Below are 20,559 nucleotides of genomic sequence, written 5' to 3'. Positions count from 1 at the left end.
CAGGCGCAGGCGATCAGCTGATCTCTTCTGAACGGCGGCCGGACAAGCTGGATCCAACTCTATGGTACGCATATAGAGTTAGAAATGTAGAATGCTTTTTCAAGAGGCAACTAGAGTTTCTGGTTTCATGAAAAAACACTTTTGGGACAACCATGACCTGGATGGCTGAGGATTTCCCTTGCGGGACTTCGGTTCTTTCGGGTTTCCTCTCTCCCCACTTTCCAAACGTTCGATTTTCTTTTTCTTCAGAGAAAGTCACAGAATAGAATAGAATTCTTTATTGGCCAAGTGTGATTGGACACACAAGGAATTTGTCTTGGTGCAAATGCTCACAGTGTACATAAAAGAAAGTCATTCTACAAAGGCCAACCTGCAACAGGGAATATTCAGAAATATATTCTTGTGGGTGAAACGACTTTCAGCTTTTTTTTAAAAATGGACCTAGGCTTCACAGGATTGAGTCTCAGTTTTAGTTTCATGGGTGAATGGGGTCTGGATGGAGGAATAATGCATTGTCCGGGAATCATAATAGTCAAGTTTCTTAAGCGTCTTAGGGTAGCAGGGCAAGAAATCCAGGGGAGTGATACCCTTTCTGAGTAAACCATTTTATGAAATGGTATTGGCTTTTGGTTAGAGTTGTGCTTCAAGATTTAGCAACCCTAGGCTAGACAACATGATTTCCTCATGTTTTTTATTTTTATTTTATTTATTTATTTTGTCAAGCGATTATAACAGGTATAAGAATAAATATAGTTATGAATACATGAAATTGATACATATAAGAAAAATAAAAAAGAAACAATAGGACAGGGATGGTAGGCACGTTGGTGCGCTTATGCATGCCCCCTATGCATGACCTCTCAGGAAAGGGGTAAGGTCAATAGTAGACAGTCTAAGGTTAAAGTTTTTGGAGTTTGTGGAAGAAACCACAGAGTCAGGTAGAGTATTCCAGACATTGACCACTCTGTTGCTGAAGTCGTATTTCCTGCAATCAAGTTTGGTGCGATTAACCTTGAGTTTGTATCTATTGTGTGCTCTTGTATTGTTATGGCTGAAGCTGAAGTATTCATTGACAGGTAGGACATTGCAATGTATAATTTTATATACTATACTTAGATCAGATCGAAGGCAGTGTAGTTCTAGATTTTCTAGGTCTAGAATTTCAAGTCTGGTGGCATAAGGTATTCTGCAACGAGTAGAGGAGTGGAGAACTCTTCTTGTGAAATAGTTCTGGACTTTCTCAACTGTATTAATATCAGATACATAATGCAGGTTCCAGACTGATGAGCTGTATGAAAGTATTGGTCGAACAAATGTTTTGTATGCTCTAGTTAGTAGTGTGATATTACCAGAGAAAAAGCTACGTAGGATTAGGTTAACAACTCTTAATGCCTTTTTTGGCTATGTAGTTACAGTGGGCTCTAGCACTTAGATCATTAGAGATAAGTATTCCAAGGTCCTTGACAGAGTTTGGATCATCAACAAAGTCTTGACTATTCAGCTTGTATTTTATTTTCTGATTTTTTTTTGCCAATATGTAAGACAGAACATTTATTTGTTGAGATTTGAGGTTGCCATTTGTTTGACCATTCTGATACATAGTCGAGATCTTTTTGAAGGTTAGCAGTATTGTCTGTGGTGTTGAAAAGCTTTACATCTTCAGTGAAGAGAAGACAGTTGCTCTTAATATGATCACAGAGGTCATTTATGTAGAGTATGAAGAGAGTTGGTCCTAGAACACTGCCTTGCGGGCACCACTGTTGACAAGTACAGAATTTGATAGGACGTTCCCAATTTTGACCATTTGTTGTCTGTTTGACAGGAATGCTTCTATCCAGTTATGCAGGTGTCCAGAGATACCATAAGATTTTAGTTTTAGGAGTAGTTTGTCGTGTACCACTGAATCAAAGGCTTTATAGAAGTCTATGTAGATTGCGTCTATTGCTTTGCCCTGATCAAGTTGTATAGTCCATATGTTTTTGCAGTGTAAGAGTTGCAGATTACAGGATAGTTTTTTTCTGAAACCAAATTTGTTTATTAGAGAGTAGGTTGTTTATCTCTAAATGGAGGATAATGGATTGGTTAATAATTGATTCCATGACTTTACAGGTGACGCAGCATAAGGAGATTGGTCTGTAATTTTCAACTAGGCTGGAGTTTCCCTTTTTGAAGATGGGGATGACCATGGCTTGTGACCATAGGTTTGGCAAGGAGCTGGTCCTGAAAGATTTTTCAAAGATTATGCTTAGAGGTTCTGCTATGGCAGTAGATAGCTTTTTAAAGAAGTATGCACATATTCCGTCCGGTCCAATAGATAGAGATGATTTTAGATTGCGTAGTGTTTTTTCAACATTGCCTTCTGTAAAATCGATATGTATTAGATCATTGTAGTTGTCTGTGGTTTGATTAGGAAATACTGGGCATGATCCATTGTTGTTTACAAATACTAAGCCAAAGAATGTGTTAAAGATGTTGGCTTTAATGGTGTCATCGTTGCAGTCTTTACCATTAGGTCCTTTCAGGGGTGGGATGGACCTTGAATCTTTTAGTTTGTTGTTTACAAAATTGTAGAAAACACGGGTGGAATTGGTGCGTAGAAGGTTTTCCTCTTGTTTTATGTGATAATTGGTGCATTCAGTCTTTATCTGGTGGTATAAATTTTTGTATCGGCTTTTGAAGTTGGCAACGTGACCAGATTCTGACAACTCTGATTGGCATCTTCAGGGGAAAGTGATCTGCTTAGGCAGACCACAAGCAAATGTGGGGGGGGGGGGTCACTAGACCAGGGGTCTCCAACCTTGGCAACTTTAAGACTTGTGGACTTCTGTTGAAAGGTGTCAAAATGCCTTTCTTTCGAGAATTCGATTTTCCCGCTGGGAGAGCTCCGGTGCAAGGATACGGACAACTGCTTGAAAGCTGGATCTTTTTATTTTTCAGGAAGGCGGAGAACAGCGAGAAGTCTGCGTTCCTGGGCTAGCTAGCTTCCCATGGTAAGTCCCTGGTTTTTTATACCCTTTTCTCCCTTCGTAAGTTGATTTTGTGTGAGTGTTTGTATTTGTGCCTAATGTTTCAAATCCTGTTTGAGTTTGTCTATTTCCGCCGGAGGGCAAACTCTGCGGGGGTGGCCAGATTGTATTATTGGTTTTCTGTAATCTCTTTTAGCTTTAAGATAGTTTTTCATATTTGTTCTGTGGCAATCTCCTGTCTGTCCCTTTTGTAATTTATATTTTGTGTCTTTTGTTTGTTTGTTTTGCTTATTTGGTATGTCCTGTGTTTCTAAGGGTTTTCTAAATTATCTTTTGTTTTGTTTATTTGGTATGTCCTGTGTTTCTAAGGGTTTTCTAAATTATCTTTTGTTTCCTTTCCTATTTGTCTAGTTTTCTTAATTACTTATGCTTTTGTCTATAGCAGGGGTGGGCAAACTTTTTGGCTCGAGGGCCGCATTGACTTTTAAAATTTGACAGACGGGCCGGGTCAGCACAAGATTTTTTGGGAATCGTCCCCCCCCACCCTTCCCCCCCTCTTCTCCTCCTTCCCCTCCCCTCGGAGGCCCCCTGAGTCAGGAGTTGCTACCGCCGGCGCGGCTCCAGTCCCGCGTTGCCTCGGGAAGGGAAAGGCAAAAAGGAAGAGCCGCGGCGGTGCTTTGCAACGGGAGCAGCGGCACCGGAGGCTCAGGCTCAGCGGCTCCTGGTTTTGCCTTTTCCTTCCCAAGGCAACGCGGGACTGGAGCCGCACGGAGCTGCGCCGGGCGGTAGCAACTCCTGACAGCCCCAGCCGGACACCTGAGCGGAGCCCAGGTGAAACTGCCTGTTGCTGCTGCCGGAGCACCGCCGGGTCGCCTCCTCCAAGCAGCCTGCCCGCCCACCGGGCTTCCCCTCTGCCACGCGGCTCGGGGCCAGGCACGAGCGCCCGCGAGTTACAAGGAAGCCGAAAGTTGCTGGGAAGTTGCTCGGGTGCTGGGAGCAGGCTTTTAAAGTGCCGCCAGAGCAAAGTTTAAGCAGCCCGCCCACCCGCCGGGCGGAACCCTTCCTGCTCCTCGGCGGGAAGACGCTCCAGCCTGCAAACTTTGCCTTTGCAAAGTTTAAGCCTGGAAGCCCCAGAAACCCAAGCAACTTCCCAGCAACTTTCGGCTTCCTTTTAACTCGCAGGCGCTCGTGCCTGGCGGAGGGGAAGCCCGGAGCCTCCTCCAAGCAGTCCGCCCGCCCGCCCGCCAGGCTTCCCCTCCGCCACGCGGCTTGGGGCCAGGCGTGAGCGCCCGCGAGTTAAAAGGAAGCCGAAAGTTGCTGGGAAGTTGCTCGGGTTTCCGGGGCTTCCAGGGCTTTGCAAAGGCAAAGTTTGCAGGCGGGAGCGTCTTCCCGCCGAGGAGCGGGAAGGGTTCCGCCCGGCGGGCGGGGCGGGCTGCTTGGAGCGGGCTGCCGTGCGGCTCGGGGCGAGGCGCGAGCGCCCACGAGTTAAAAGTTGCTGGGAAGTTGCTCGGGTGCTGGGAGCAGGCTTTTAAAGTGCCGCCCGAGCAAAGTTTAAGCAGCCCGCCCGCCCACCGGGCGGAACCCTTCCCGCTCCTCAGCGGGAAGACGCTCCAGCCTGCAAACTTTGCCTTTGCAAAGCCATGGAAGCCCGGCCCGAGCAACTTCCCAGCAACTTTCGGCTCGTTTTAACTCGCGGGCGCTCGCGCCTGGCCCCGAGCCGCACGGGCGGAGGGGAAGCCCGGAGCGCCGCCGGTCGCCTCCTCCAAGCAGCCCGCCTAACCGCCCGCCTGCCGGGCTTCCCCTCCGCCGCGTGGCTCGGGGCCAGGCGCGAGCGCCCGCGAGTTAAAACGAAGCCGAAAGTTGCTGGGAAGTTGCTCGGGTGCTGGGAGCAGGCTTTTAAAGTGCCGCCCGAGCAGGACCGCCGAGCCGGGAAACGGGGCACCAAGGCAGGGCAAGGCTCCACCAGCAGCGGCCTAGCTTTAGGTGGCTCCAAGCAGCCCGCCCGCCCGCCGGGTGGAACCCTTCCCGCTCCTCAGCGGGAAGACGCTCCAGCCTGCAAGCTTTGCCTTTGCAAAGTTTAAGCCTGGAAGCCCGGAAAAAAAAAGGGGATCGGCGGGGATTCACCTTCGGAGAGGTCGCACTCGAAGGTGATTTCGAACTCCCAGCCGAGGCCTTTGCAAATTTCTTTTCTTTCCTACCCCTAGATTGCTCCGCACTGTTTTGCAGCTTTGGGGGCCACGCGGCACAGGGCAATATGCCACGCCCAGCAATTTTTTTTCAGGGGCGGGCCGGATTGGACAGACCAATGGCAGCGATTTTTTTTCAGGGGCATTGGACAGACCAACGGGCCGGATGTGGCCCGCGGGCCGTAGTTTGCCCACCCCTGGTCTATAGGGATTCTTTAATACTTTTTATTTGATTCCTTTTCCTATGTAAGTTTGTTTTCTGGCTGACCTGATATTCCCCTTGGGCTTTTCCTGTTTTTGTGACACTACTGTCTTCGTGAAGTTCCCTTTCCACACTTCAAAGCTGGCTGAGGAGCTCTGGGAGTTGAAGTCCACAAGTCTTAAAGTTGCCAAGGTTGGAGACCCCTGCACTAGACTGTTATCTTTATGGCCAGGTGTCTTGACTCATGACTGGCATAAGCTTTTGTCATCTGCAGCTCCCTTCATCAGCAACCTTTTTACCAAACCTGTTTCCCCCACTCTGCCTTACCCCATTTTAAATCCTACAGCCTTCTAACCTTCCGAGGTGGGTAAAATGAGAACCCAGATTGGGCAATATGCTGACTCTGTAAACTGCTTAGAGGGGGCTGTAAAGCACTATAAAGTGGTATATACGTCTAAGTGTTATTGCTTATGCTGATGAAGAGAGCTGCAGATCACGAAAGCTTATGTTTTTTAATTAAACGAGTTGATCAGAAAAGATGTTAGCAGGCTCTTCCATTTTTATTTATTTTTTGCTAACATAAACCAGGATGGCTTTTCTCCTATATAGGCTAGTGTGGGAATCCCAAAAGTGCTTTTTCAAAAGGCAGATGGATTTTGTTTTTCTTTCTTTCTTTGAAGACGTTTTGCTTTTCATCCAAGAAGCTTCTTTAGGGGGAAAAGACAAAGTCCAGTTGCCTTTTGAACAAGCGCTGGTTGTGACAACCATGACCCGGATGACTGAGAATCTCCATAGACATTTAGTGGGAAATTGGAAAAAAAAGAACCCAGAGAAGGCAAAGGCAAATCGTTTTCATACTTGGAAAAAATATGAATCTATCCATAAAAGCATAAGGAGCGTCGAGCTATATACTATGCAAAGGCAATTACTTTTATGATATTAAAAAACTACGTTTCCCAAGGTGCCTTGTGTTTTGGGCGGATGTTAGAAACAGTAGAGAGAAGAGGTTTTTTTTTTTTTCTTTAATCCTGCCCGACGGCGGGAACGGGACTCAAACGAGGGAGGTTATCCCGGATTCCTCTGCTTCCCCTTCTACTTCTGGCCTCGGTTTAATCCTCGTTGGTGGCCGTCAGCGGACCGCGATGGTTCGGGGACAGGAGCGAGTGGTGGCGTTGGCGGATATGGACTGTTTCTACATACAGGTGGAGCGACGGCTGGATCCCCGTCTGCATGGAAAGCCGTGTGTCGTGGTGCAGTATAAGACGTGGAAAGGTGGCGGGTAGGAAGCTCCTCTCCTCTCCTTGTATAGACTGGGAAGAAAATGAAGTGTTAGATAATCGAGGCGAAGGAATGACTCGCTTCAGAAAACAAACGAGCCGTGTCTTCTTCCGGCATCGTTAAAAGCACCACAAAGAAAGTGCAACTTCGCGGAGACACGTTTTAAGCTAATTCTACTTTTCTTTGAGCCAGTTTGGTGTGACGAGCGTATAAGCCGACTGGGTAACCTTGCGCCTCTCTCTCTCAGCCTAAGAAAGAGGGTAGGATTTGTGAAATCTTGCCAAGAAAACTTCAGGGACTAATCCAGGCAGCCAAGCCAAGAGTCCCGTCCCCCCCCATAAAAAAACACCAAAAAAACCCCCCTAATTCAAGGACACACACACGCAAAAGTCTTCCTTCTGTTAACAAGCATATTATTTACAATAGGGGGGGAAAGCCTGATGACTCCAGTATTTTGCTTTGCATATATATCTAGATTAAATAATGTGTTTTTAGGAAGGGTTATTTCTTTCAACATGTTCATAAACGGTAATGGGAGAAAATGCATGTTTCATGTACACATGGTTTTTTTTATATTTCTGGACCAGCTTCTGTGGTGTCCTCATTTAAATATCATGTCTTTCTCACATTGCTTCTCTAAAATTTGTCTGGTCTTTTTCTTTTGTGTTTTATATATAGAATCCTTGAATAGGATACTTTTTGCTCAGCCTGGGCCAAAGTATGTATTTTTAACCTGAGGGGTGGGGGGGGTGGAACGACCATAGCACTGATTCAGCAGCTGTCAATTACCACAGGCTCATAGCCTCTCAATATCTTCTGAAAATCTTTAGGGACGAATGTTCCCTCAAAATGACTAAATATTCTATGTTCAAGAAGAAAATTCTGAGTTGCATTCAATCTGTAGGTGATATTGTAAAACCTGCTCTTATCTAAATGCTAAACTGGGGGAAATGATCGTTTTTTTCCTTCATGTAATATCTATTATATTTCCCCTTCATGGAATTCAGGATAATTGCTGTGAGCTATGAAGCCCGTGCTTTTGGAGTTAAAAGAAACATGTGGGCTGCTGATGCCAAGAAGTTGTGCCCAGATCTCGAATTGGCTAGAGTGCCAGAGGCCCGTGGCAAAGCAGACCTCACCAGGTAAACCTGGGATTGATAGCTTTTACAGTTACTTTTCTCTCCCCCCCCTCCCCTTTGGGTGTTTGTGAAACCATCTGAAGCAACAACAAAAAATGTCTCAGTATGGTTCTTAATCACAGCTGCTTTTTGGTGAATTTTCTGCTTTTGGCACTTACGTTTGTTTTCTAAACAGTTTAAAGAAATATGTTAGCTTGCCTTGTAAAAACTGGATGCAGTACATTCAGTCTATTCTTTAAAAAAATATAATCCTATGATAACAGTATTCAGGACAGTGATATAATAGTAGCACTAGGAATGAATTAAAGGAATTTCTGCATGTATGTGTATGTGTAGGGAATGGGACAGGGTTTTACCTCTTTTTTAAAAGTATTTAAAGTCCGAAGTTTTGCATATCTCATTTTCTATTCATTTTACTACTTATTGGAAATAATAGAACTACAACAAACCATGAATAGTTTGTTGCTGAATTTTAATGTATAATTTCAGAGTTTCAGAAGCTATACAAAAACAAGGGGATGAAGAGGTTTTTATGTAAGTTGTCAAATTCTACATTATGAAAGGGCAGGATGAACAGAAATATCAAAATTCATTTGGTGTCTTCATGTAGATATAGAGAAGCCAGCATAGAGGTGATGGAAGTGATGTCACGTTTTGCTGTGATTGAACGTGCCAGCATCGATGAAGCTTATCTGGACTTAACACAAGCTATACAAGAAAGGCTGAAGAAGATGCAAGGTCAACATATTCCAGTAGAGCAGTTGGGAACTACATATATTCAAGGATTCCCAAATAACCCTGAAGAAGAAGAAAATACTGACAACAAAGGTAGAGTGTGTGTGGGAGGAGCGAGGGGTGGAGAGAGAGAGAGACTCCATTCATACTAATGTTCAGTCCAGTTATGTTTTCTGGAGAATTGGATAGCATTTGGAATCAGATTGGATTCTCTCTCCCAACTGCGTTAACTTGATCTTCTGTGATTTTGCTGTTAGGGATGAGTTGAGACTGTCATATTGAAGCTGGAAAAACTTTCAGTGCTAATTATTCTTATTATCTAAACTAAAATATAGGAAATCAAAGACTGGTTTCCAACATTTCTTGTTTACCTTTGGAACTGAAAGATTCATCCATGCCTGCTTTTCTCACTTGAAAGTTTAGCTCACTGTGATGTGTTCGAGTTCCAGAAAAATAAAGATAGAATACCAACACAAAATGCTCATTCTGTGTGCTGACTCTCTAGGACTGTGGTCTCTTTTACATATGTGTACAATTCCAGCAAGGCTTGTTTGGTCCAACTTTGGGACTTTTCTCACATCTATTTTTAGGAACCATGCTCTGATATATATTCTTCAAACTTTTATAATGATATTTTTTTATATGTTATGTAAACTGAAATCTTCCTGAGCAAACCTTTATGCCATTTGGTCTACTTTGAATGGATCTCATATGCTCCAGCCACCCAAATGCATTGTGTAAAATTATATATTATTATTGTACCATGGCATTATATCATGAGTGACATTAAGATGCTAAAAACAGTTTTTTGGTATATTGGTATGTGGTTCATTAATGAATATGGTTATAAATGGTTAACAGTCTAGCAAGATGCTTACTTTGAATTGGTTTGTGTTCCTTTGTAGAGGAGATAAGACAACGTGGTGTGTGCCAGTGGCTCACGTCATTGCCTTTTGGAGATCCCAGCAATCCAGAATTGCAGCTGACAGTAGGGGCAGTGATCATGGAAGAAATGAGGGCTGCTGTGGAGTCTGTCACTGGATTTCAATGTTCTGTTGGAATTTCTCACAATAAGGTATTGCTGCTTGTTTTCTAATGTTCAACTCACTGCTACTCAACACATACAACTCTTGATTGGTCTATGTCAAAATCTGTATCCAATGAATGCCGGAAATATAACAGAGAGAAAAAGGAAAGGAAAAACCTTGAAGCACTTGGGAACATTCTGTTTGATAATATTGAGGGGAAGCTATTTCAGTCAATCAGAATAGAGTTGGAAGGGACCTTCGAGGTCTTTTAGTCCAGCCTCCTATACAATTTCAGACCAGTAACTGTCCAGTCTCTTCTTAAAAACCTCCAGTGATGAAGCACCCAGAACTTCTGAAGGCAAGCTGTTCCACTGGTTAATTGTTCTCACTGTTCGGAAGTTTCTCCTTAATTCCAAGTTGCTTCTCTTCTTGATTAGTTTCCATCCATTGTTTCTTATCCTGCCCTCTGGTGTTTTGGAAAATAAGTTGACCCTCTCCTCTTTGTGGCAGCCTCTCAAATACTGGAATACTGTTATCATATCACCCCTAGTCCTTCTTTTCTCTAAACTAGCCAAACTCAAATCCTGCAGCCGTTCTTCATATGTTTTAATCTCCAGGCCTTTAATCATCTTAGTTGCTCTTCTCTGTACTTTTTCCAAAATCTCAACATCTTTTTTGTAATGTCACCAAAACTAGATGCAGTATTCCAGATGTGGCTTTACTAAGGCTTCATGAAGTGGTACTAATACTTCATGTGATTTTAATTTTATGCTTTTGTATGGGTTAAATAATTATTTTTGTTGTTATGTCCTAAAATATGCTTATAAGAATAGAATAGAACCAGAACAGAATATAATTCTTTATTGGCCAAGTGTGACTGGACACACACGGAATTTGTCTCTGGTGCATAAGCTCTCACTGTACATACAAGCAACAAGTGATAAATCATGATCATAATCATAAAATATATTCATAAATCATAAGATACAACATTCGGTGATAACTATAGGATAATAAATAAGCAATCAACATAAATCATACTAGGATAAGAAATAAAAAAATGTAAATCATAAAATACAAGCAGCAAAGTTGTAGTCATAAGAAGATAAGGAAATAAGTAATAGGAAATAGAAGAAGGATAATAGTAATACAGCCCTACCAGATAGTTTGATAGTGTTGTGGGAATTAGTTGTTTAGCAGAGTGATGGCATGTGGGGGTGGGTGGGGGAAACTGTCCTTGTGTCTAATTGTTTGGGTGTGCAATGCCCTATAGTGTTGAATAGAACTGAGGGAAGAAGTTGAAACAGTTTATGTCCAGGATGTGAGGGGTCTGTAGATTTTTTCACAGCCCTCTTTCTGGCTCATACAGTATACAGATCCTCAGTGGAAGGCAGACTGGTAGCAATTGTTTTTTTCTGCAGTTCTAACTATCTGTTGAAGTCTGTGTCTGTCTTGTTTGCTTGCAGTGCAGGGGGAAGGAGGTCTTATTTATTAACTTGGCATTTAGCAACAACACCTACAGGTCAAAGGGTAAGCTAATATGATTACCATAGTCCACCTAAGTAACAAGAGAAGGAAGGAACTGGCACAAGTTATTGCATCTCTGTTCTTCATAACCTGACCTGTTATTTTCCCCAAAAGATACTTCCACCTGCCTATCTAACAGAAGTCACCTTATGCTTTCCCTTATATAATTGCAGGAATATCCTAAACTCTTATAAAGAAAGTAATGCAGTTAGTCAAGTCTGAAGTGGCATCCCCTATGAGATGAATATTCTAAGTCTGCTATCTGCTCTGGGTTAGTCTTATTTCAAAGGCTTTTGGGACAAACTGGAATAAGTACCCACAAAGTGGAACAATTCTATTCTGGACCCAAAAGCAAGCTGCCCAAGTTGAAGCAAATGCATTATTCTCCAGACTCCTTACACTGCTGTGAACATGTCATTCCATCTAAATTTGCTTTAAATTTTTTTGTAATTTTATAAATCCTGGTATTAAGAATGAATACAGTTCTATTGGGTGTTTTGCCCCAGGATGAAATAAATGCAAATAACAGATAAGAATAAAAACGAGGGGAAACATATGAGAATTTATATTTTTGGATCAAATATAATTTCCTTTTGGTTAAGTAAGTTAAATCTGTCATTGTGTCCTTGAAATTCCACAATATAGTGACTATATAATTTGGAGTAGTTGTATTTGTACTATGTCTTATATTTTGATTTCTTTTGTTCTAAAAATTGAATTTAGGAAATTGAAAAGCCACTGTTGCTAAACTAGCCATTTGGTTCATTTCAGGTATTAGCAAAACTGGCCTGTGGCCTCAACAAACCAAATCGACAGACTCTGGTATCACAAGGGGCTGTTCCTCAGCTCTTTAGCAACATGCCAATCGGCAACATGTACGTAAAACTGAGGATATAGCCATGAATTTCAAAGTTATCCTTTTCTCCTGCATGTTATTACTTGAGCATATTTGTGCTTGCTTCTTATTAGTATAGGCGGAAGCGACTTATTCATTACTGTTTCTGTCCTCATGCTTTTGCCATTCATCAAATAGCGCAAATCCTGCAGTCCTTACCTCTTTGGGTGATTACCTGAATACTTTTGCTGATTAGTACCTGGATCTAGTATCTTTTCTTTCTCCATCCAATTGGTTTCTTTTTCTCTTGTAGTCGCAACCTTGGAGGGAAACTAGGTGCTTCTATTACTGAATGTCTTGGAGTGCAATATATGGGAGAGCTGATCCAGTTCACTGAATCACAGCTTCAGACACATTTTGGAGAGAAGACTGGGCAAGTCACTTTTGAAATTTTGGATTCCATGTGTTTTCTTTTTATAGTATATTCTAATTAATTCTTTTGCTTATTAATTTATTCTAAGGGAAAATAGACATTTTGGGAAACAATGAGAAACAAATGCAGTACTGTACGAAATATGCTATATTTTGAAAGGGTTTTTTTCAGTTTTAAAAAATCAGCCAAATATGATAACAAATAAATCATAAGACTAGTTGATACAGTGTGGGACTATTCTAACTCTTTGTAGTGCTGTTTGGATTGACAAGTGGGATATTCAAAGAATGAGTGGCAAGTGAAATCTTCCTGTAATAGCTTCCAGCTAATACAGCAATGCATTGGATTATATTCTCAACTTCCCTCCAGCCACAAGTATTGATCTTTTGGAGTAATCTTTTTATGTTTTTTACATGATACCCTGTTTCTCCAACAATACGGCCTCCCCCAATAGGAAGTCCCAGCATGTTTTATAGGCATGAAATGAAATTAAGCCCCTCCCCCAAATTAAGGCCTATATTAAAACATGCAAAATGGTGGGGAATGGTGGGGGCTTGCCGTTAGGAAGTACTTTTGTTGCGCACCGGATATGGTGCTGCCTGCGTTGACCCCGATACGAGTGCCCCACCAACGCCAAGGTCAACATCCAAGCCATCGCCACCCGCCCGCCCAAAGATGCAAGGGGGAATTAAGTCACCCCGAAAAGACAGCCTAGCCATTTTGGGGGCTCAAAAAAAAGACCCGCCTTATTATATGAGAAACACGGTATCTAATTTGGTCTTCTGTTTTTACTTTACTGAGCTCAGGGTAGAATTCATAGATGTGTTAAGAGACAACAAATACAAATGGTAATATGTCATAGTAATGTAAAACAGATGGGCAGAGGTGGATCTTTGGGTGGCCAGTGTTACTTTTGGTTTGTAGTATCCCTCAAAACACAAAAAGTGGTGTGGAGACAACACCAATAAGACCAAAGAGCTTATAGTGGATTATAGAAGGAACAGATCAGACATCCAGCCCTTGCTTATCAATGGAGACTGAGTGGAGCAAGTGGCCAGTTTTAAGTTTCTGGGTGTTACCATAAAAGAGGACCTGACCTGGGGTGCTCACATTGCAGCACTGGTCAAAAGGGCCCAGCAGAGATTATACTACCTGAGACTCCTCAGAAAACAACAAGTGAATGAAAAACTGCTGGTGATCTTCTACCGCTGCACCATAGAGAGTATCTTAACTTATTACAACTCTATATGGTTTGCCAATTGCACAGTGGCAGATAGGACGGCACTCCAGAGGGTTAATGTCATTGCCCAAAAGATCATTGGTTGCCCTCTCTCCTCTTTGGAAGAGCTTTATAGCTCTCGCTGCCTTAAGAAAGTTCAAAACATTCTCAAAGATCCATCTCATCCTGGGAACCCTTTTTTTGAACTATTACCATCTGGTACAGGATAATAAAAATAAAAATAATAAAAATAATAAAATAAAAATAATAAAAATAAGGACAGATAGGCTGAAAAACAGCTTCTATCCCAGGGCAGCAGCTCTTTTGAATTCTACTGTATAGTGTAGTGTTGGTGCGGTATTGGGGGTTTTGGTTCAATATGTGGAGTGTGAAGGATGTGTGCTTGTGTTTATTTTCATGGTCATGATGTGCACCAAAGATGGTGTTTGATTTCATTGTACGAGGTGCAATGACAATAAAGAAAACTAAACTAAACTAAGTATGATTCCCAGTGTTTCAACAATAGGAGCAGTAACTCGGGAGATTTGTGGATGTAAAAATATAGATACATATAATCTATTTGGATACAGAAAACTAAGTCCTGTGTCAAAGACTCCATGTTCCTTAATTCTCTATCTGCCTTTTTGAATCATTATTTTGCACCAGTTGGTGAATTTTGGGGTCTACTGAGCAAAAGGTGGCTTTATTGAAAATATATAAATGGTACCTAAATAAAGGTTCCTTAAATTATCCATTTTGGAATCCTTTATTTTAAATTGATGCAACTTCCAAATATTTTGGATAATTAAACAAATAACAACATAAACCAATGATTAGTCACAAACCTTATTATTATTTACTTGGGGTTCTATGTATGATTTCCAGATCCTGGTTATATGAACTGTGCAGAGGAATTGATTTTGAGCCTGTGAAAGCTAGACAATTGCCAAAGTCCATTGGTTGCAGTAAGAATTTCCCTGGAAAAACAGCATTGGTTACTCAGAAACAGGTAAAAAAATGCAGCAAGAATAGCATATGATTTGAACTGGCAAATGTTGAGCCAATTGGAATACATTTTGCAAAATTTGTATAGGTTTATTGATTCTAGTGCAAACTATATAGAAATATTCACAGCCAACCAACTGCCTTCTCATTAACTGGAGTGTGATCTATTATCCTCCTGTTTTAGGGAGTCTGTATATTCAGATTAGTAGTAAGGAGGTAAACACAGAATGTCAATTTAGAATAACAAATAGCTCATATGCTACTGTAGTGCATGGGTAAATATAATTTGCTGTTGGAGGAAGGGGCATAAGACCTGCACCCTTGGAATCATTGCACTTAGGTCTTCAGCAATCAGTAAAGAGGCTATTGCAAAACTTCCTTTGACAGTTCAATCAGTGGGAATAGCCTATAGTTCTTATAATATATTGAAATAATTTGGATTATAGGATTATCTTGGACCATAAGCAGAAAGTCATTCTGCTTTGTATTTTGGTACTTTTCCAACTGCATAAATTATTTGATATTGATTTTGTATTGTTGTTATGAACCTATGTATTAATATATTCTGGTTCTGATTTTGAAGATACAGAAATCTGACCATTTGAGAAAGGAAGATTTTCTTTTAATTTGATTTAATTAGCAGCATACTAACCATAGTCCTAAGATTTGTAACTGTATTGTAATCCTGTCTGAAGGTGCAGTATTGGCTCTTGCAGTTGGCCTTGGAGCTGGAAGAGAGATTGAATAAGGATAAAGACCAGGTAGGCATAATGCTATCTAACCAATATATAAGTGTATAGAACGGAAAAATATATGGGAGAACACCTTTTGCTATTTGATGGGATTTGACCTGTTTAATTCAGGGCTTTCTCAGAAATATTTTGCTGCAGAATTGACTACCATGATATTGAGTAGAATTTCTGATGATAAATAAATAGATGTCTGCTCTGAAGAGTCAAAATGGTGAAAAAAATTCAGTGGGATGGGCAAGGTAGAAACAAAAGATTGGGGGGTGGGAAAAGATGATCATTTAAAAAGCCCGTTGAGGCCATTTTTTTTTCCTACAGTCTTTGTTTCTTTGTACTCAAGAGTTCCCTGTTTCTTAATTCATTGTCTATTTCTTAATTCAATTAATCCATTCATTAATGGATGCATTCTACTGCCTCTTGGCCCAGATGGAAGAAAGGAAAATAGAACTAAGAGTGAGTTGGGAAGGAGCTACAGCCACAAACTGTAGAAGTCTTAGGCCTGCTTTTCTACTGGGATAAGGTTTTAACCCTTTTCTGTTGGCTACATCTTCAGTGGTGAAAAAATTCAGGGGCTTCATATCTCAAGTATCTCTTGTTATGATCTTTGATGGAACTATTTCCATCATTTATTTAATATATTTATTTTTCCACAGAACAACCGGCTCGCTAAACAGTTGACTGTTGGGATCCATATGCAGGGTGGTAAACATACCAATCTAACGCGTTGCTGTGCCTTGTCCCAGTATGATGCTCAAAAAATTAGCAGAGACGCCTTTGCACTAATCCAGAACTGTAACACAGCAGCAGGCCAGCAAGCGACATGGTAAGAATTTTACTTCTTGAATGTAAGAATAAGCTACTTTGGAGGGGGAAAATGGTTCTTATCCTTGATGTTTAAATTTTGTTGTGTACAGTAAGAATTGGGAGATGAAATATAATAATAGAATGAGATGAGTAGAAACTTTTTTTCTTTGAAAAATAAGGGTTACCAAACATATACTGGCTCTTCAACCAAAGCACATTAGAAGATTCTGTGCAAGATGTTGGCAAAGAAGCTAGTGGTATAGTGTGAGAAGGAAAATTTGCATTAAAAATGGGACAGAGTAAAATTTGGAGTGCTAGTTATCAGAAATCAGCTGTGTATCTTGCTTGGGTAGTTATTTTTGGATTAAAGAAAGAAAAATCTTGAAGTACTAGAAGAAAGAGTAAACAGAAAGAATAACCTGGGGACAAATACTTCCATGCTTAGAGAAGTCAAATTACTGGAAAAATTATAATCTAGTTTAGTTTTGAGTGTGTTTTTCTTTTGAACTGCTTGATAATTTGCTTCTATCATTAGGACTCCTCCTGTTACACTTCTTCAGCTCTGTGTAAGCAAGTTTTCTGAGGTCCCTACACTATCGTCTGTGGACATTACTTCCTTCTTGACCAGTCATAGCCAACGTACTCAACACACCAGCACCATTAAAGAAAGCATGAATGCAAAGTTTCTTGAAAGTCCCCAAAAGGTGACCAGTAAGAAGGCAGTTAATGCTATTGAAACACTCTTTCAAAGGGCAGCAAAAAGAAAACAAGGCCAGGCTATTGCTGGGTGTTTCGTTCCTGATGTAAGTGATATGATAGTACCAACAGCTACTCAGACCAAGAGTTCTCACAACAGCAGCCAAGTTTCAGAAGGCTTAATGGAACCAAGCAACCCAAACATGATGGGCGAACAGCAGTTGATGGAACCTTTGCAAGAGGCCACTTTGACTGGTGAAGGTTATGTGTCATCTTCAGAAATGAAAATGCTTCCTGATCCATTTAAAGAAGAAAACGTGCAGGCTGCTCCTGGACTTTTGCAGGAAGGAGGAGCTATGAGTTTGGCTGATCCCTCCTCAATGGATGACTGCTTGTTATGTGAGAAATGTAACCAAAAAGTGGCAGTCTGGGAGTTCGCTGAACACTCAGATTACCACTTTGCTGTGGAACTGCAGAATTCTTTCTTGGGATCTAACTCCTTCAGATCAGCTGAATCTCTTGACAATCCAGTGAAGGAAAAAAATAAATCAAGGGAACAGAGAACCACCAGTGCCAAACGACCAAAGCAAGATGGAACTAGGACTTTAGATTTCTTTTTTAAACCATTGCCACCATAGTTGCTCACTTGAGTAACTTGTGACTTAGAAAATGTACTTTCACTAATAAACTAATCCTAATAAATTGTTCCTTAAAAAAACTAATCTTTCTGGGAGCTAATGAATGAGGATAAAAATCTGTAATCAAAGGTATGCTATCTGCAGGGCCTTCTGTTACTTTTTATTCAGGGGTCTTCAAACTTGGCAAGTTTAAGACGTAGACTTCAACTCCCAGAATTCCTGAGCTAACATGACTGGAGGAGTAATTTTAAGAGTTGAAGTCCACCAGTCTTAAAGCTGTCAAGTTTGAAGTCCCCCGCTTTATTTGACAAGATGACAATGGACAATGTGACAGTTAGATTGTGTTCTGCTAATAGTTCTGTAGTTGTCCTATGACTAGTTTTAAAACAGAGCTCTGTAAGGAGGAATTCATCTACTATCACTCTATCATTTTGAAGATTTGCTTATTTCAGAAGTCTTGCATTCATGTAGAGGTTCTAAAAGCCAGATTACAGTCAGGATAACAATGAGTGAAAATCATAAGAAACCTTGATATCAGATAGCACAGAATTTTGGATTTGATTTTAAGACGGGAGAAAAATCTACACTTCCCACAGATGGTGGATTACAACTTCTAGCATCCTTTCCTATTGGTTTTGCTAGCTAGATTGATAGCATTGAGGATCCCACAACCTTTGGAAAACAATACTTCAGTTTTCATTCTCGTTTTTTTTAAATTTCTTAAGAACCTTGCCATGTATTTGAATGCTTCTTTTTCTAAATTTGTGTAAAAAAAGCCTGTAATATACTTTTCTATTTTATTTGTTTGACTCTAGGCATTTCTCAGTAACAATATTGTCTCTTCTGGGAGTAGAATTCTATATTGTTTAGGCCAAGCATTCTTTTAGTAAATGAAACTCTTATGCTAAGTCAGCCTTGTGGTTTCAAAATGCTAAAACATAATATAAATAGGAATTTTTTTGTGCAACATGATGCACCATCCAAGAAAAATATATTTAAATTTATTAACTGCCCAACTCCAATGGCCTTTATTTTTGCAAGAAACCATTCTTCAAAGCCAAACAGTAAAAAACAGCCCAATGAAGGAAGCACCAAGACCACTTTCACCAACACTGACAGAGTAAGCTACTAGTGTATAAAATCAGAGCAAATCCACTCCATACTAGTACTGATGTTACCTAGTCTGGTAATGAAACATCTGCAAGAAAACAACCTAGTTCAGAGAGCACCAAGGACTCCACAGTTCAACCCTCAGCTACAAATATTCTCTTCTTTTTATCTATGACAAAATTGCACGATGGGATAATCTTAATTTAATTAAAAATAATTTACTATTGGATAAATAATCTCTCATTGTTTTGGATCTACTCATTTGGAAGAAGCTGTTTATAGCCTTTGCAGTATTTATTTTGGTATACCTTAGAACAGGGGTCCCCAACCACCGGGCCCCAGACCGGTACTGGTCCGTGGATCATTTTCTACCGGGCCGCCGGTTTGCTGGGTGCTGCCATCTTGTTTCGACGAGAAAGTGCTTCCAGATGAGCTTTTCCGGTTGGAAAGCAGCGTTTGGGTCCTGAAGGAATCCTTGCGCCTTAGTTTCATTGAGGGGGGCGGCGGCTTCGAACAAAGAGCCGTCCCGATGGCTGAAGAGATTAAGAAAGCACAAAAAAGCACAAAAAAGGTACAAAGGAGGAGTTGAAGGTGGCGGGGGACAGCTGGCTGGCCGGTCGCTTGGCTCGCCTTGCCTTGTCATGCGTGCTGATGCCGGTACCGGGCCGCGGATCATTTTGTGATGCCGGTACCGGGCCGTGGCACAAAAAAAGTTGGGGGCCACTGCCTTAGAATACCTCTTGGCATTACAATATATGCAACTTAAGTATTTGTTATTTATTTGAATCTTTATCTGTTAACACTGCAGTTGTCAGAAGAGCTGGAAGAATCATTTGTGGCTCCTAAACCAGTAATCCTTCTTTGTATGAAGTTGAAGGAAATTGGTGAAATTTATATTATTTATATGATCTTTGGAATGCATGCTTAAATGTCCTATCCTATAAATCTGTGGAGAGTTGCATTAAATGTAAAATTAGCCGCCTATACTCTTAAAATGAATGTAGTGCGTTGAAAATTTGCTTTTTCTACGAGATGCCTCAAATAAAATTTAGCAAGGATTGGTCAGCTTTCCTGCTGATGGATATATAATTTAGGGGTTGGAGCATTTTCCCACATGGTTTGCTCTTGTCCTATTGTCCTGATGACAACTTTGGGTTAATCATATGTTAAATACACATATATGCTTCTTTGGCATATTCCATTATTTGAAATCTAGAAAAAATTGTGAAAATTTTGGGCATGGAAATTGGTTAAATTAATTTAGAGTAAGGAGAAATCGATATCAGCCTTGCAAAATTGGATTGCTATATTTTTTAAAACGGGGGCAAGGAATACTATCAAGCAATATTATCAAAATTATTTGAATTGTTTATGACATAATTTTCTGATCCTTATGTATTTGTGTATTACTTATGTATTTGTGTATTACTGATCCTTATGTATTTGTGTATTACTTTATTACTCATTATTACTATGCTTATGAATTTTAAAATATATTGTTCTTTTAATGCTTAAATATGCATTTGTTTCTTTTTGTTTAGTTTAGCAAAATAAAACTTATCGCTTCCAGATACAATTCAGATTTCTATTATTTATGAAGTTTACACAGCATAAAGCCCTGGTTACTGGAGGACTACCCTACTCCCACAGCATCTATCCAGCTGATTTGAAAACTACAGCGATGGCACACACCAATTCCCTTTTATTAATATCATAGTCTCCATTGGGATCCCAGAAGCACACCTCTGTAGTAGTACCTGTTTTCCGGAATGAGATCTCTTCCACCTGGAGTTCCATGCTGTTGTTTAAAAGGGCTAGAAAACCTGGCTCTTTGCTGAACAGTTTGGCCAGGGAGAGTGAAAACATCTGTCTGATTTTTTAATTTTTATTTTACTGGTTATTGTTGTATTTGTGAACCACCGTGTGTGTGTGTGTGCGCACGCATACATGTGTAAGCTTGAAGTTTAAATAGGAATTACCAACTACTTTGTAATACTGCTTCATTCTAT

The 20,559-nt window shown here is 40.7% G+C and overlaps 1 protein-coding gene across 3 annotated transcripts; it reads left to right on the top strand.

Moving 5' to 3' along the window:
• The first annotated feature begins 28 nt into the window (after nucleotides 1-28).
• Nucleotides 29-17,524, top strand: POLH (DNA polymerase eta). Of its 3 annotated transcripts, XM_087965976.1 has the most exons (11): nucleotides 29-64; nucleotides 2,938-2,990; nucleotides 7,640-7,774; nucleotides 8,382-8,599; nucleotides 9,412-9,581; nucleotides 11,833-11,936; nucleotides 12,210-12,329; nucleotides 14,434-14,557; nucleotides 15,249-15,314; nucleotides 15,956-16,125; nucleotides 16,642-17,524. In XM_087965976.1, the coding sequence occupies exons 1-11, from the start codon at nucleotides 62-64 to the stop codon at nucleotides 17,438-17,440; spliced, it is 1,962 nt and encodes a 653-aa protein (XP_087822102.1). In that variant the 5' UTR covers nucleotides 29-61; the 3' UTR covers nucleotides 17,441-17,524. The 3 variants fall into 3 exon arrangements, with proteins under 3 accessions (XP_087822102.1, XP_026536809.2, XP_087822107.1); XM_026681024.2 differs by lacking the exons at nucleotides 29-64; nucleotides 2,938-2,990 and adding an exon at nucleotides 6,335-6,633; XM_087965981.1 differs by lacking the exons at nucleotides 29-64; nucleotides 2,938-2,990 and adding an exon at nucleotides 6,341-6,892.
• Nucleotides 17,525-20,559: the final 3,035 nt, after the last annotated feature.

Source organism: Notechis scutatus, chromosome 1 (genome assembly GCF_049901735.1).
Source record: "Notechis scutatus isolate UNSWTSFEM ecotype Mainland chromosome 1, rNotScu1.2, whole genome shotgun sequence".
Classification (NCBI taxonomy): domain Eukaryota; kingdom Metazoa; phylum Chordata; class Lepidosauria; order Squamata; family Elapidae; genus Notechis; species Notechis scutatus.
Note: the sequence above shows the minus strand (reverse complement) of the source record. Positions and strands in the feature narration are given on the sequence as shown.